Source organism: Thalassophryne amazonica, chromosome 1, assembly GCF_902500255.1.
Source record: "Thalassophryne amazonica chromosome 1, fThaAma1.1, whole genome shotgun sequence".
Classification (NCBI taxonomy): Eukaryota; Metazoa; Chordata; class Actinopteri; order Batrachoidiformes; family Batrachoididae; genus Thalassophryne; species Thalassophryne amazonica.
Window position 1 is genome coordinate 127,489,381 of NC_047103.1, and position 18,464 is coordinate 127,507,844.

At 46.5% G+C, this 18,464-nt stretch overlaps 1 protein-coding gene across 1 annotated transcript in view; it reads left to right on the plus strand.

Moving 5' to 3' along the window:
- Positions 1-18,464, plus strand: part of dmd (dystrophin) — a 1,392,820-nt gene that overhangs the window by 596,511 nt on the left and 777,845 nt on the right. Inside the window, exons 20-21 of the mRNA XM_034174291.1 lie at positions 1,971-2,094; positions 7,865-7,943. Of these exons, the coding sequence (XP_034030182.1) occupies positions 1,971-2,094; positions 7,865-7,943 (203 nt within the window). The remainder of the gene's footprint in view (positions 1-1,970; positions 2,095-7,864; positions 7,944-18,464) is intronic.

An 18,464-nucleotide genomic window follows, 5' to 3' on the forward strand; every position in this document is an offset into this window, starting at 1 on the left:
ATCTGGAGGCCAACGAGAACCCACAACCAAACGGGAGCCCCTCATGGGCAGGAGCATGACAGTTCTCAGGTCAACCCCAGTGAAAACAGAAAGAACGGAGGTGTGGTACTGACCAGAGGAGCCACAAACAACCATGTCACACATGCCTCACTAGCCCAATTCTTTAAAAAAAAAAAAACCTCTCCCCTTGTGGTGATAAAATATGTAGATAGGTAACATTTTTAATTTTTTTCCCTCTTTTTTCTTTCTTCTGTCTTTGTTCCTCTTCTTTTTCATTTTTCCTTCATTTTCTTTTTCTTCTTCCCATATCACCCCCTTCTTGTCAGCTCTTCCACTTGATATACTGCATGTTTAGTGAATGTGTGACATTAAAATTGTCCTAGTGGCATGCAACAGCCCAATAATATACCACAGACACCCCAGTACTATCAAACATCTACACACACAAATCCTCTCCTTATGTGTTTCAATAAGCTATGCTTGTGCCGTGCTTTTCTGTTTGTTTATTTGCAAGGAGTGGATCAGCACAAAGTCCAGTTTGAAATGCCAAACATTGCTATTCTATGCATAGGTGCACTGCGCGGTACCTGACAGCACCAAGATAGTTGCTGATGATCATTCATACATTCATTATCATTGATGACTGATGATGATTATTCATCATCACCATCATCATCGTCATCATCATCATTATCATGATCATTCAACTTTTGGGATATTGATGTGGTCAGTTGAGTAGTTGTGGGGCGGGGGTGTTAATCAGTTTCAGCTGCTTTGGCGTTAACGAAATTAACAACAGGTGCACTAGAAGGGCAACAGTGAGATGACACCCAAAACAGGAATGGTTTTACAGCTGGGGGCACTGACATTTTTTCACTCCTCATCATTTCTGACTGATTTTTCACTATTTTTGAGTTTAGTTTAGGGTCTGTATCACTACTGATAGCGACCCTACAGAGGTTGCATGGATAGACCAACTCCTCCAAGATGCCACATCAATACATGTCATTGAAGTCTCTCCCAGCACAGTCTCAACAGCGTAGCAGAGATTCCAGGAGGCAGGGAGTTATTGTAGGAGAGCTGGACGGGGCCATAGAAGGTCCTTATCCCATTAGCAGGACCGGTATCTGCCACTTTGTGCAAGGAGGAACAGGATGAGCACTGCCAGAGCCCTACAAAATGACCTCCAGCAGCCCACTGGTGGGAATGTCTCTGACCAAACAATCAAAAACAGACTTCATGGGGGTGGTGTGAGGGTCTGACATCTTGTAGTGGACCCTGTGCTCACCGTGGAGTTCGACTAACATTTGCCATAGAAGCAAGAGAAGCGTTTGGTGAGAGAAGCAAGGTTAATCAGACATAAACACTGGTCAGCAATGAGGGATCACCAGGAGATATAAATGGAGATAGATGATGATAAAACATGAAATTAACAGGAAGCAGGAACTAGGATAACTGGAGACATATTTGTCTAAAACACTGTATAGAAAAATAAATTTGAAAATAAATCTGAACAAAATTAAAAGTTTTTTTTTTCAAAAATTCTTCAGATCTTGATTGAAAATACACGTTTATTCATGCACATTAACTGTTTTGGTGCTGGAAATAGGTTTAGCATACGTTTAACATAACACAAAATTTAATGAGGAACACAAAGAAAACTGTGAAAAACAAAATCCACACACAAAAAAGTCAATATCCTGTAACAACAAAACATCACATAGGTATAACAGAATGATTAAATGTACCAAATTTAGCTTCATGAATAAACAGAAGCATAATGAAAAGCAAAGATACACAAAGATCAGACCTTAACCACATGTACACATTGCATGTGATGTTATAACAAAATTGGAAAGTTACGTGCAATTAATGACAGCAGGAACACTGAACATTAACTAAGCTAAGATGTTATTAAATTTGTCTATTTTCCTTTACATTCGTATGTTTTTGTCTGTTTTTGTCCTCAGGTTTGATGTGGACTTCACAGAGGTCCACAGCTACATGACGCGAGGCGAGGCAATTCTTCAGAGCCCCGATTTCTCTGTGACACGCAAAGACGGCAGCATTCAGGAGCTGCATGACAAAGTGCTGGTAAAAATCTCTGATGCCCTGCAGAGCTATGCCTACTTGGCCTTGGAATGTTGATATAACAAGGTTCTGCCACCGCGCAGCTGGATCAGAAATGATTTTTACTTTTCATATAGACATCCTGCCTGACATGACGTTCTGAACTGTGATAATATGCACCAAACAACAGCGATGTGATGCGGTACAGTGATGAGATGCAGCACAGGATCTGTAATGCCTATGCATGTCTCAGACTTCTGTGCCGCAGACTTCCTCAACAGAATTAATTCGCAAAAGCAGCACACACAAAACATCATAGAAAATAGAACTATCAAGAAAGTTCACCTGTCTGCTTGTGACACAATTTAGGATAAAACATTGCAGTGTGTTTTACAAACTCTTGTAGGTTTATCCTCACATTTTATGTTAAATTGTTCATAGTCATAATAATGCATTTTTCTTTTTATCATAATTGCATGTAAAAATTAAAAACAATTTAAAAATGGGCACCAGGTTACTCCCAATCATAAATAAATGAATTAAAAATAACAGTAAAATTACAACATAGCACCAAAGCACAACAAAGCTACCTCAGGCGCAATGCATGAGTAAGGTCTAACCTTACCAAAACCTAAAGCAAGCACACAGGCAACAGTGGTAAGGAAAAACTCTCTCTGATGATATTGAGGAAGAAACCTCAAGCAGACCAGACTCAAAGGGGTGACCCTCTGCTTGGCCCATGCTACCGAAAGACTAGAAATAAGGTATAATTTGTCAGCATTAAGCAACAGGGAAAACAGAAGAAATACTAAGGCGAAACATAGATGTAATCGCTCATTTAGGAAATGCCAGAGAAAAGAAATAGGTTTTTACAAAGGCTTTAAAAATCTCTAGGGACAGGGATGATCTAATATTAAAGGGGAGACTATTCCAGAGCCTGGGGGCAGCTGCTGCAAAGGCTCTGTCTGCTCTTGTCTTTAATCTGGTTTTAGGCTACTCTTGATTCAAATGTCTTGTTCATTAGGTACAAATTTAAAATCCAGTTTAAAAAAAAATTTTTTCCTCCTGTTTATATCTTCAAAAAGTCACACTCTCATCTTCAACCGCTTACTCCAGTTAAGGGTCATGGGGGGTGGGAGGCTGGAGCCGATCCCAGCAGTCATAGGCAGTGAGGCAGGATACACCCTGAATAGGATGCCAGTCTGTCACAGGACCACATATAGACAAACAAACACATTCACACCCGCACGCACACCTACGGGCAGTTTGAAGTTTCCAATCCACTTAACCTGTATGTGTTTGGAATGCAGCATCCGAAGGGACCACACACAAACATGGGGAGAACATGCAAGCTCCACAAAGAAAGGCCACAGGCAGGGCTGGACTGGGACAAAAATTTGGTCGGGACTTTTTCATCCAGACTGGCCCACCACTACAATGTGCGTGCAGATACTGTGCCAACACGCCCCCACTAAAGTATATATAAACACATAAGCCCTTAATAACACAACCATACTAATATAATAACATGCTTTTGGAGGGCGGTATGCATTTTCAGAGATCCGACGTTCACGCCCAGTCGCTCAAAATGACAGATATTCACCCAAGTTAGACGAGGGCCAATATCTGTCATTGCGGGCGACGGCATGAACGGAGGGACTCAGAAAATGCATACCGCATGACAAATGCATGTTATTTGCATTTTTAACACTTACTGAAATACACAACACGTAACGCGTACATAAAAAGTTGGCTCACTTTAACTTTTGTCGTGTCGGCTGGCACGCGCTGCTCTCCAAATTCAGCAGTGCGTCCTCATCAAGCTGGCTGCTTTGGCTGCTGTTCATTGTCATACTATCCATGAGAAAATCATCCGGAATATCCATATTGGGACCAACACACACTTCTCGCCTTTTCATCTTTTTCTCTACGGACAGTTCTTGGGCTGCGCGCGCTATGTCGTCATTTGTTTACGCACAGCAGGCGGGTATAGCCAAGTAGCATCGACGTAAATCTACGTTTCTGGCCCAGCAACACCCCGGTAAAGTGATAATAATATTATCACTTCCCCATTATCACTTTACGACAAAGTACGACAATGAACAGCAGCTCGCCCTCGTCTAACTTGGGTGAATATCTGTCATTTTGGGCAACTGGGCGTGAACGTCGGGCCTCTGAAAATGCATACCACCCTCCAAAAGCATGTTATTGTATTAATATCCCTTTATATTCTGGAGTCTTGAATAAAATGTATGATGACTACACAGTATGTTGCTCATTTGCTCTTAAGAACAATGTTGGAGAAAGGATTTAAGATTCAAGAGTGTTTATTTATCGCTCACTCACTCATAGGCAGTGAAACAGTCATTGCATTGACAGGCTGGCACTTGGGATGGGTGAAATAATCTATGGGTGGACTTTGGGTTTCTGGTGAGATCATCTCCACAGGAGATGATGTACTGGGCCTGGTGCTGCCTATCACAAACCTGGACATGAAAAGTAGAGGAATAGTGTGGAATACTCTTGTGGTGTTGGAGTTGGTAAGGTTCGACCTTACTTGTGTGAAGCACCTTGAGTCAACTTTGTTGCAGATATAATAGCAGATGTACATGCTCAAACCACATCACATTGTAACATATGAGTTGTAAGCTTATAGAACTGCAGTTATGTGTGGCATCCTTTGATGAAAGTATAAAATAGTGGTTAAGTTGTTATTAATAAAAGCAACTAATTAATTCATCAAGATATGAATGTGGTATTGTTTTCCAATACTTTAGATAACTAGATTTAGTTGTAACACACCACACTGTGCAGTTTGCTATGAGGTGAGGACACTGATTTGAACATTTATGGAGATATAAATCTCTTAGACCCATAGTTTAACTGGAAAAGGGGGTTTTCATTTATTTGAAAGGCCAAACATTTATATGAATGAGTGTTTATACACACCATGCTGCCACCAAACACACCTCCTGTCATTGCCACCACCACCAATCTGCTCCTGCTCCTCATGTAAGACCTCCATGGCAGCGGTAGAATCATGTTCACTGTCTGTCCGACTTGTCCGACACCACTGGCTGCTGCTGCTGAGAAAGGGACCCACAGGCGGCCCTGCCAGGCTGGTGTCACTGCTAATGCACCAAAAGGGGAGTCATCAGACGGGGGACTGATCAGACCTCTACCGCAGCAAACACGTCTGACGTTTTTCTGCTCTTAGCAGCATCCACAGCCAAAGCCTTTTTTTTCCGTCAGTTTTTCTGCACCACCTTTCTGTTTCTTCTCCGTTTTGTGACTCGCTTTGTTTCCCGTTTTCTGTTTTTCTCTCATCATGATTGGTTATCATTAAAGGTGATTGGATGATGGTGTGGGGGGTGACTCTGGGCCTCTGTAGCCTATTATAGGGCCAGAATTGGGTTAGGTATTTTTTTTGACAGATAAGCCACTGGGCCTGTGCAGTGTGTGCAGGAGTGTGTGCTGAGCTCTGTGGACCGGGAGAGTTACCATGGAAAAAAACAACAAAAAAAGGGCAGCCATAGACCCATTTATTGATCGGCGCACCAGGAAAAGTCACAGTACTTTTGATTGCCAATCCACCCCTGGCCTCAGGTGGGAATCAATCCCATGATCTTCTTGCTGTGAGGCAACAGTGCTAACTATTAATCCACCATGGCGCCCTCTTCAAAAACGATTTAATTCAGTTCAGTTCAGTTTTTTTATAGCGCCAGATCACAACAAAGTCACTTCAGGTCCTTCACATGGCGAAGGTCTAACCTTACCAACCCCTTGAAAAGCACGGTGGTGGCAGTGGTAAGGAAAACTGTCTCTGCCATTTTTTTTTTTATTTATTATTATCTTTTTTGGAAGAAGAATAAACCTCAAGCATACCAGACTTGGGTAGTGACCCACTGCTTAGGCCAGTGGTGTTCAAACTGTTCCAGAAAGGGCTGAGAGGGTGCAGGTTTTCTTTGCAGCCACTGACTCCAGCAGGTGATTTCACTGATGAACTCATCCCACCTGCCCAAAGTGATGTTAATCAGTGAAATCGCCTGCTGGAGTCAGTGGCTGCAGGGAAAACCTGCACCCTCTCGGCCCTTTCTAGAATAGTCTGGACACCACTGGCTTAGACCATTCTAACAATAACGGAGAATTTGTTATGGTGCAAACCAGAAAACAGTTTAGGACTCAATATGCAGGGAGCCAACAACCAGAGGTAAAAGGAATAACAATTTATTGAACATGAGAAAACTGATAAATGTATAAATCCACAGAGCAAGGCACTGGGAGGGGAAGACACCGACTGAACCCAAAGCTGCTGCAGAGTTCCCAAAACTGATGGTGCCTGGAGCCTGGAGATGCGGCTACTGAAAACACAGGAAATAGTCAATTAGAAAGGTTGGAATTAAACATGAGCAAAAACACAGTGGAGAAGCTGAGGCCAGGATCCCACACAGGCAGACCTGAGTTTCCGGCGTTTGTGGAGAAACTGGTGCTAGATGAGTCCTGACAGGTGTTCCCAATCAGCTTAATGATGTGGTACCTGGAGAGACAGGAGGGGAGGGGGAGCAGAGGAGAGCAGAGGTCAGATCCAAGACAGCGCAACAAAATTTATTAAAATAAAATAAAATACAAATGCAGGAAAGACAACAAGAAAAAGCATCCAAAGTAGATCCTGTTACAAAGAGAGTCTTAAAGTTTTAAAGTTATTTGAAGCACTGTTCCATTGCATCGTCCATCAAGCCACCTGCCCCCGGAGGGTAGTTAGGCATCCATTAGTCCAGTGGACGTTGACAGAGATCCTGTTCCCACGTGCGTGGTGCTGGCCTTGTGTTCCACCAGGCAGAAAGCGGCACACAGCACAGCCTTTGCTGTTAGGGTTATATCACCAACTGTTGTTTTGGTATGCTCTTGACAGAGTTTGAGAAACTTTGAAGCATTTTACTCTTTTAAATTTATTTTATTAGGAAATGGAGCGGGCGTGGCCTCAACTTTATCTAAAATCTGGGTCTTTTAGTGAAGCTTGAGGTTGTGAGGTAGTGGCCAGCAATCACCTTAGTATTTCTTTTGTTTTTCTTGTTGCTTAATGCTGACAAATTACACTGTGTTTGTTGTCTTTCCGATGCCTGATTCTGTTTTTTTCCTCTCTGTTTGAGGTGCGGCTCCATCCAGAGATGGGTGTGGTGTTTGTTTCTGCAACCCTCCTGTCCTGTGCACCAGAAAAATATCCTGTATATTCATTTTTTTTTTTTGTAAATTATTTTGTAAATTGTGTCAGTAGCATGGCCCAAGCATAGGGTCACCCCTTTGAGTCTGGTCTGCTTGAGGTTTCTTCCTCAAATCATCAGAGGGAGTTTTTCCTTACTACTGTCACCTGTGTGCTTGCTCTGGGGGTCGGTAAGGTTAGACCTTACTTGTGTGCCTTGAGGCAACTTTGTTGTGATTTGGTGCTATATAAATGAAAATAAATTCAAATTGATATGTGAAAGTGTAATGAGTCTGACTAGAAGCCCAAAACAGTAACGACGATGGTGGTGAGAAGATGTTGGTTTATTGCACAGCATTGTAATACTATAATTAAAGTTTGCCTTTCTATTGGTAATGAAATCACATGCCTTCTATTTATTTGTTTATAGTAAAAAAAGCATAGTTCCTTTGAAATGTCATGGCAGAATTAGATGAGATAAAAGTTGAAAACTGACATAATGTCTTTGTTTGTGTGGACACAGATTTTGTTTAACCTCACTCTCTCTCTCTGTCTCTTTCTCTCTCTCTGTCTCTTTGTCTCTCTCTGCTAAAGGCTATAGACAGAGAGAAGCCAGAGAAGTACCGAAAGCTTCAGGAGGCAACTCGTACGGCGCAGACCCTCATCGAGCAGGGTAACATGCACTCTCACACACCTACCCTGTCTGTCCCCATGGCAACGCCTCCACCTGTCTTTTTGTCTCCATAGAAACTGATAGAAAGCAAGATTGACAGAAACAGTTTTCTTCTCATCTGTTCCTATGTTGGTTTGAAAGTAGAAAAAAATACTCAACCCCCCCCCACCCCCATACACATTCTGTTTCTAACCTTGATCCAAACAAAGCATGCCTGAACATTCCTCAGCTTACTTTACAAGTGTGCATCTGTGTGTGAGAATTTGTTTCTGCTTTTGATTTGAAATGTTGAACACATTTTAGATTCAGGTCAGAAATATCAGCAAGTAATACTAACAAAAATTCAGCCACATTCAAATTATTTGTTTAAGCATCAATGTAATAATCAAATGCAAAATATGGTAGGTTAATATATTTTTATGACTTTTCCTTAGTGGTAATCTTTTAAAATTACAGTGTTTCCAGTAAATATTCACAGTGCTTCACTTTTTTCACATTTTGTTATGTTACAGCCTTATTTCAAAATGGGGTTAATTTATTTTCCCCTCAAAATTCTACTCACAACATCCCATAATGACAACATGAAGAAAGTTGTCATTATGTGTTTTTCTTCAAATTTATTAAAAAAAAAAAAAACCTGAAGTCCCCATCACACATAGCAAGAATGTACAGGAATCATCATGCCTGACACGGCAAATATTGCTATAATCTGACACAGCCGGGAGGAAAAGAGGCATGTTCAGCAGTGTCAGAACGCATCCGGATTACCTCGTCCTGTGCAATGGCATCCAAAGCGCATGTAGACAACAGGTAGATGACACAGACTTCTGTCAGACGGACATAAAAGGTGCTGCAGATTGCCCGATGTCCAAACATTTGGATGGTAAACACAGGACCAGAGTTAGAGGGAGCGCTGTGTCCCTCATGTGCGAGTGCACGGCGCACACACATGTGGCTGAAATTATCGCTCAGCCGTGTGTGTGTGTGTGTGTGTGTGTGTGTGTGTGTGTGTGTGTGTGTGTGTGTGTGTGTGTGTGTGTGTGTGTGTGTGTGTGTGTGTGTACATAACACTGCATGAGCCACTAAGCACGCATTTCATTCCAGCACACAGCAACCAGGTGAGAGGATTTTAACCACAGGCCCCACAGACACATCCATGCTGTGAAACACTCATGGACAGCTGTTGGAGGTGAGATTCATGTTTTTTGATGCTGTCACGGCCTGGGACACCAGTTCTATGTCACATTTCCTACACAGTTAGAAGGTGATCATATATTGCAAGGTGAGAGCCGTTCATCTCTGAGCCTGATGCGTGCAATGACAAGTTACTGCACACCATGCTGAAGCGCAGCTGCTCGTGTTATATACAGATGTGATGGAGACAATAGTTCACATTATTTACATCTACCATGTGAAGTAATGGACAAATATCTGTATTGTAAGGTTTATTGTGGATATAACAGCCTGTTCAGATTTGCAGTGGTATGCACACAGTAGCACACTGTGCTTTCGGTTTGATAGCCACTGTTCACATTCACTGTACATAATAAAAATTATGAATTATTATCATGATGAAGCATGCCACATACATTTCAACAGTTCCTTTGTGCTCTTGGACAATAACCTTCTGTGAACGATCTGATAAGAATGAAGTAATCCAGCCATGGACATCTCCCCCAATACCATAAATTTTGAGCTTCTGTAGTAGCCTTCGGTGTGGGACTTTATCAAATGCTTTTTGAAAATCACAGTAGATTGCATCTATAATCCCACCACTGTCCACGATTGATGTCCATTCATCCAGAACCCACAGAAGCTGCAAGGTAGTAGATCAACCAGGTATAAATCCAAACTGTTTGTCAGAGAAGAGCTGGTTGCTTTACATATACGATATGATGTGGTCTCTAACAATAGACTCCATGACTTTGCAAATTACACTGGTCAGACTCACTGGCCGATAGTTCCCGACTTGTTGTTTATCCCCTTTTTTGAAAATAGCTGTTATATTTCCTTGTTTCCAATCTGATGGGAGTTGCTTGCTATGAAGGGAATTTGAGAAGATCATGCTTAATGGTTCTGCCAGTACCTTGCTCAACTACTTCAAAACTCTTGGGTGAAACTGATCTGGCCCAGGGGATTTTGAGATATCTAACTTTTCTAGTTTCTTACGTACTGTTTCCGTAGTTATTGTTAATTCATCTAAGCTATGTCCATGTGTCTCAATGTTGAAATCAGGTATCTCGTCATCCTCGTGTGTAAATACACTAGCGAAGTATTTATTCAGCTCCTCGGCCTTTTCCATGTCAGAGGTGGCGAGGACTGGTTCCTTGTCCGGTTTTGTCGCATCCGTGATGATCAAGTCTCCTATGGCTGAGGTGGTAGTTAGCTTGGAGTGCACATATCTCCAAAACTTCTTGGGATTTGTTTTGGCTTCAGCCGCAATCACCATTTGATGTTCTTTTGTCGCTTTTCGTGTTGGGGAAAGTGTAGTGACACGGACCCACAACAGGGGGTGCAAATGAACGGTCAATAGATGAGCCAAAAGGTAACAATTTAATGTTGTGAATGTGCACAACGATTATACAGACAATCACAGAATCTGATAGCAGTCAATACACCAAGGTGACGTGTGGGCAGGCTCAAGGATAGAAGACGTCTGTCCTGAGAAGAGCCGGGACCACACGATTTCCACCGCCACAGAACCTGGTGAATACTGGAGCCGCCAAGTCCCGAATTCCCAGGTGATCACCGTCCCCGACTGTCGGATCTGGTACTGCTGGCGAGGAGCACAAACAGTGAGATGTGGGTGTGTGCACACCCAGTAACAAAAACAGTCAGAAGGTGGAAAGTCACCTCCACCTCTAATCACACACTCGTGCAGCTCCTGTCTAACCACTTATCTGGTTGGAGTTTGAAGTGAAGCCTTCGCTGATCACACCAAACGCCAATTCCCCAAATAAGGCAACACCACAGGAAAACGGCTGCAAAAAGAGTTCAGACTATTTGTCAGAGTTGAATACAGCAGAGAAGTTACCTTCACAGGTAGATGATATCTTGGCAACGAGGTGGAGATGACGTCCGGTGTGGAGATGACGTCCGGTCTTTATGGAGTGAGATGATGTAGTGTAGATGGGTGACAGCTGTCAAGAGATAATGAGTGACAGCTGTCACCCCCGGCTGTGTCCGTGGCGGCAGCGCCCTCTCGTGCCTGAAGCCCGCACTTCAGGCAGAGCGCCCTCTGGTGGTGGGCCAGCAGTACCTCCTCTTCTGGCGGCCCACACAACAGGACCCCCCCTCAACGGGCGCCTCCTGGCGCCCGACCAGGCTTGTCCGGGTGACGGCGGTAGAAATCGGCCAGGAGGGACAGATCCAGGATGACGCTCCTCTTCACCCAGGAGCGTTCCTCGGGTCCATACCCCTCCCTGTCCACCAAATACTGGAACCCCCGGCCCATCCGACTGACGTCCAGGAGCCGGCGCACCGTCCAAGCCGGCTCCCCGTCGATGATCCGGGCAGGAGGCGGCGCCGGTCCGGGAGCACAGAGGGGTGAGGTGTGGTGAGGTTTGAGCCTTGACACATGAAAGACCGGGTGGATCCACAGTGAAGCCGGGAGTTGGAGCTTCACTGCGGCAGGACTGAGGACTTTGAGGATTTTGTATGGTCCGATATATCTGTCCTTGAGTTTCGGGGAGTCCACCTGGAGGGGGATGTCCTTCGTGGAAGCAGGGGCCGGGGATCGCCGGCGGTCTGCATGGGTCTTCGCCCTCGTCCGGGCCTTCAACAAGGCAGAACGGACGGTGCGCCACACCCGATGGCACTTCCGCAGGTGGACCTGGACTGAGGGCACACCGACCTCTCTCTCCACCACGGGAAACAATGGGGGCTGATACCCCAAACACACCTCAAATGGGGAGAGTCCGGTGGCAGAGGACACCTGGCTGTTATGCACATACTCGATCCAGGCCAGATGTTCACTCCAGGCCATTGGGTGTGTGGACATCACACAGCGCAGGGCTTGCTCCAATTCCTGTTTGGCCCGTTCTGCCTGTCCATTGGTCTGCGGGTGATACCCGGACGAGAGGCTCACAGTGGCCCCCAGTTCCCGGCAGAAGCTCCTCCAGACATGTGAGGAGAACTGGGGACCACGATCAGAGATGATGTCGGTAGGTATCCCATGCAGACGGACGACGTGGTGGACCAGGAGGTCTGCAGTCTCCTGGGCCGTGGGGAGCTTCAGGAGGGCCACGAAGTGAGCCGCCTTAGAGAACCAGTCCACTATCATGAAGATGGTCATCATGCCCTGGGACGGCGGGAGGCCCGTGACAAAATCCAGATCGATGTGGGACCAGGGGCGATGAGGCACACGAAGTGGCTGAAGAAGTCCCTGTGCCTTCCGATGGTCTGCATTGCCCCTGGCACAGGTGGTGCAGGCTTGGATATATTCCCGGACGTCGGCCTCCAGGGAAGCCCACCAGAAGCGCTGCCGGACCACTGCCACGGTCCTTCGCAACCCCGGATGACAAGAGAGCTTAGAACCATGACAGAAACCCAAGACAGCAGCTCTTGCCTCTGGTGGGACGTAGAGACTGTTCTTCGGCCCTGTTCCAGTGTCCGGGCTCCGTGCCAGGGCCTCCTGGACGGTCTTCTCCATGTCCCAGGTGAGGGTGGCCACGATAGTGGACTCCGGAATGATGGGCTCCGGTGGATCCGACAGCTCAGTCTTGACTTCGTCTTCATGCACCCGGGACAATGCATCCGATCTCTGGTTCTTGGTCCCGGGGCGGTAGGTGATTCGGAAGTCAAAATGCCCGAAGAACAGTGACCAGCGGGCTTGCCTGGGGTTCAGCCGCTTGGCGGTCCTGATATACTCCAGGTTCCGATGGTCAGTGAAAACCGTGAAAGGCACAAACGCTCCCTCCAACAGGTGTCTCCACTCCTCAAGAGCCTCTTTCACCGCAAGGAGTTCTCGATTGCCGACCTCATAGTTCCATTCAGCTGGGGTCAACCTGCGAGAAAAGTAGGCACACGGGTGAAGAACCTTATCGGTCTCTCCGCTCTGGGATAGCACGGCTCTGATCCCTGAGTCAGAGGCATCCACTTCAACCACAAACTGGCGGCTAGGGTCGGGCTGCACCAGAGCTGGTGCAGACGAGAACCGGCGTTTCAACTCCTTGAACGCGGCTTCACACCGATCCGACCAGGTGAAGGGGACTTTTGGAGAGGTCAGGGCTGTCAGGGGGCTAACTACCTGACTGTAGCCCTTAATGAACCTTCTGTAGAAATTTGCAAAGCCGAGGAACTGTTGCAGCTTCCTACGGCTTGTTGGTTGGGGCCAATCTCTCACCGCCGCAACCTTGGCCGGATCAGGGGCGACGGAGTTGGAGGAGATGATGAACCCCAGGAAGGACAAAGAGGTGCAGTGAAACTCACACTTCTCGCCCTTCACAAACAGCCGGTTCTCCAACAACCGCTGCAGGACCTGACGTACATGCGTAACATGAGTCTCAGGATCCGGGGAAAAGATGAGTATGTCATCCAGATATACGAAGACGAATCGGTGCAGGAAGTCCCGCAAGACGTCGTTTACCAATGCTTGGAACGTCGCGGGGGCGTTAGTGAGGCCGAACGGCATGACCAGGTACGCAAAATGACCTAATGGGGTGTTGAATGCCATCTTCCATTCGTCTCCCTTCCGGATCCGAACCAGGTGGTACGCATTCCTATGGTCCAGTTTGGTGAAAATTTGGGCTCCATGCAGTGGCGTGAACACTGAATCCAACAGGGGTAAAGGGTATCGATTACGAAACGTTATGTCATTCAGCCCCCTGTAATCAATGCATGGACGGAGTCCGCCATCTTTCTTGCCCACAAAAAAGAAACCTGCACCCATCGGGGAGGTGGAATTCCGGATCAACCCGGCAGCTAATGAGTCCCGGATGTAGGTCTCCATTGATTCGCGCACAGGACGTGAGAGATTGTACAGCCTGCTGGACGGGAACTCAACGCCCGGGACCAAATCAATGGCACAATCATACGGACGGTGCGGGGGAAGGGTGAGCGCCAGATCCTTGCTGAAGACGTCAGCAAGATCGTGGTACTCAGCCGGCACCGCCGTCAGATTGGGAGGGACTTTAACCTCCTCATTAGCATTTACACCGGGAGGAACCGAGGATCCTAAACAATTCCGGTGGCAGGTTTCGCTCCACTGAGCCACAACCCCAGACGGCCAATCAATCCGGGGATTGTGTTTAATCATCCATGGGAAGCCCAAAATCACGCGGGAGGTAGAAGGAGTTACAAAAAACTCAATCTCCTCCCGGTGATTCCCAGACACTACCAGGGTTACAGGTAGTGTCTTGTGTGTGATAAAAGGGAGAAGAGTGCCATCTAGTGCTCGCACCCTCACTGGTGAAGAAAGCGCCACCAGAGGGAGCCCTACCTCCCTTGCCCATCTGCTATCCAGCAGATTCCCTTCTGACCCCGTGTCCACCAGTGCTGGGGCTTGAAGGGTTAAATCCCCGCTCAGGATTGTAACTGGGAGTCGTGTTGAAAGATGTGTATGACCCACGTGAATGTTTTGACCCCCCCTCAGCCCAGTCTCTAAGGGCGGGCGTTTGTGTTTTGACCGTTTGAGGCAGTCTCTCTGCTGATGCTCACTCAAGCCGCAGACAAAGCACTCCCCGCGGACCAGCCTCCTCTGTCTGAATGTGGCCCTGCTCGTGTCCCTAGCATCGTCAGCAGGGGGATTTGTAGCCACACGGAGCGCTGTGGCTGTGGAGCCTGGGGAAGTCGGCTCCCTTTCAGACCCGGGAGGAAGAGGGACAGCTTGTGCCTGACCACGCCCTTCGCCTCGCTCCCGTCGGCGTTCTTCTAACCGATTGTCCAACCGTATAACCAAATTGATAAGCTCAGCCAAATCCCACGGTTCCTCCTTAGCCACCCGGTGCTCCTTCAGGACCGACGACAGTCCATTTATGAAGGCGGCGCGGAGCGCAGTCATATTCCAGCCGGATCTCGCAGCCGTGATGCGGAAGTCGACTGCATATTCGGCTGCGCTCCGGCGCCCCTGTCTCATTGACAGCAGCACGGTAGATGTGGTTTTGCCTCTGTTAGGGTGATCAAAAACAGTTCTGAGCTCCCTCACAAACCCAGTATAAGAGGCAAGGAGCCGTGAACTTTGTTCCCAAAGCGCTGTAGCCCAAGCGCGTGCCTCACCTCGAAGCAAATTAATCACGTAAGCCACCTTGCTGGCATCAGACGCGTACATCACGGGACGCTGTGCAAAGACGAGCGAACACTGCATAAGAAAGTCCGCGCACGTCTCCACACAACCTCCGTACGGCTCTGGGGGGCTTATGTATGCTTCAGGGGATGGTGGGGGGGGTCATTGAATGACCAGTGGAATGTCTGTATTCGGCACCAGGTCGGCAGGAGGAGGAGCTGCAGCAGCGCCCTGAGTGCACGCTTCCACCTGCGCGGTGAGAGCCTCCATCCTGCGATTAAGGATGGTGTTTTGCTCGGTCATCAGGTCCATCCGAGCGGTAAAGGCGGTGAGGATGTGCTGCAACTCACCAATCACGCCTCCAGCCGACGCCTGTGCACCCTGCTCTTCCATTGGCTGTCCAACAGATGGTTGACGCCCCTCGGGATCCATGACGTTGGCCAAGATATCCTGTTGGGAAAGTGTAGTGACACAGACCCACAACAGGGGGCGCAAATGAACGGTCAATAGATGAGCCAAAAGGTAACAATTTAATGTTGTGAATGTGCACAACGATTATACAGACAATCACAGAATCTGATAGCAGTCAATACACCAAGGTGACGTGTGGGCAGGCTCGAGGATAGAAGACGTCTGTCCTGAGAAGAGCCGGGACCACACAATTTCCACCGCCACAGAACCTGTTGAATACTGGAGCCGCCAAGTCCTGAATTCCCAGGTGATCACTGTCCCCGACTGTCGGATCTGGTACTGCTGGCGAGGAGCACAAACAGTGAGATGTGGGTGTGTGCACACCCAGTAACAAAAACAGTCAGAAGGTGGAAAGTCACCTCCACCTCTAATCATACATTCGTGCAGCTCCTGTCTAACCACTTATCTGTTTGAAGTGTGAAGCGAAGCCTTCGCTGATCACACCAAATGCCAATTCCCCATATAAGGCAACACCACAGGAAAACGGCTGCAAAAAGAGTTCAGACTATTTGTCAGAGTTGAATACAGCAGAGAAGTTACCTTCACAGGTAGATGATATCTCGACAACGAGGTGGAGATGACGCCCGGTCTTTATGGAGTGAGATGATGTAGTGTAGATGGGTGACAGCTGTCAAGAGATAATGAGTGACAGCTGTCACCCCCGGCTGTGTCCGTGGCGGCAGCGCCCTCTCGTGCCTGAAGCCCGCACTTCAGGTAGGGCGCCCTCTGGTGGTGGGCCAGCAGTACCTCCTCTTCTGGCGGCCCACACAACATTTCGTGATAATCTGCGTACTTGGTTCCGGGTTCGACAGTACTCCAAATAAGTCCATTCCTTGTCTGCAGATATCTTTTCCAAAGAGTATGTTTTTTCTATATTTTGCCTAGGACCTTCTTGTCCACTGGAGTATGGTGGTATTTCTTTTTCTTTGGTCCAGTCTTGCTGACTGGTATAAACTTTTTCATTGCTACTTCCAATTTGGTTTTGAAAATATTCCACTGAACTTCAATATCTTCTGTTGTGGTCCAGTGATCTGTCCACTGTGTGGCTAGGTGTACCTTCATAGCTGTATAATTGCCTTTGTTGTATAGAAACCTTTCCTGGGTCTCCTTCCTTTTTGGAGGGTGCCAGTGAAGACTGAAGGATAAAATGGAGTGATCACTCTTCCCAAGTGGTGGTTCATCTCTAAGATCTGTGACAAGTTCTTCCGAATCTGAAAAAATCAAGTCCAAGACACTTGGCTGGTTACTCCCCCGACCTCTAGTTGGGAATGTGACATGCTGGTGCAAGAAACAATCACGGATGCACTCTACAAATCTGAATTCCAAACTATTAACTCCTGCTGTGGTTGTCCATGATTCCCAATCAATCCCTGGTATGTTGAAGTCTCCACAGAGTAGGACATGCTCATAATTCAGAGTGTCAATGTGGTGCAGCATATCCATTAGATTACTGTTTTCTAACTCATTACTGTTACAGTGATGGTAAATACAGCCCACCAATAATTTCTTACTGCTCTTCATCTTGACTTTGATAAACACACAGTCCCACCCTTTGAATTGTGGAAAGCTAACTGGCATGTATGGAGTCCTTTAGTGAGTGGTGTACATATAACATTGTTCCTCTCTCCTCCTGTTGTAGAAAAGTGTCATTAAAGACAGCTATGTAGTTTTCTATGATAAATTCTTTACAGTCTAGCTCCCTTTTCATGTTCTTAGGTTTGGCCTCATTTATCCCTAATAGGTTGTGACTCTTTCATTCTGACTTTCAATTCTGCAAGTTTGTTTGTCAATGTGTCTGCATTAGTGAACATGCATCTCATATCTGTTGTACATGGGGAGACATGCTCTGTATTGTTATTGTTCATATTGCAGCTTGATAAGTCAACTCCGCCCTTTTCATTGTCACATAGCAAAGCATGTTGTACATTATCAAAATATAATTTATTACTTGATGTTTTCTTGCTTTTAGTTACACGTTGCTCTTTCTTTGCTGGGTTAAACACTTTTCTAGTCTCCAACGCGTCCTCTATTTCAGGATCACACACTAGCACTTCATACATATTACAATCAGTAATCCGGTCCATTATAACTCTAGGTGTGTGTTCATTTTTTGCAGTTATCTTATGCTGTGATTCAGTGCTTATCCTTGCTTGTTCGTTTATACTCGGGCCTTCAACTTGACTATCCTCGGGTCCCAATGAGGGCCCCGAGAGCTCCGGACTTTATAGACATATCCTTCTGACTCAGAGTTTCGTGACTTTTCCCTGGCCTCAGTTAGCATCTCCTTTAGTTCATATCTCTCTTGTTGGGTCAAATCATGGTATACACTGATATTCCTATATAGTTCAGTCGCCTCCTTCAGTTTCCACAAGTTATCCATCAGATTAGTCTTGTGGTGAAGCTGCTTCACTCGAAACCAAGTGGGCGGCTCCTACCCTCCTCTCATTTTCCTAGACGGGTGACTTTCTCCACGTCCATCCTGCCTATGTCTAGTTCTCTGCATAGGCCCTCGATGTATCTAGCGTCATCTTCTACTCATTTTTCCACATCCTTCTCGGTTGATTCCGGTACCCTGTGTATAATAACGTTGTACACCCGGTCTTCTTTATCTTCCTTTTCCTTAGTTGTCACTATAATTGCTTGTTTTATAATGCCCTTCATGCTGGGTCTGTTGCCAATGTATTTTCCCCGTTGGTTGTCTCTCCCTGGTTGGACTGACAAAATGATGCTATCTCAGCATAGGTCGGTATTCTCGATTTTGTAGTTCAGCTGGCCAATGGCCCCCTCAATGCTCTTGACAGATGAGGCAATATCGCTTATCTTCTCTG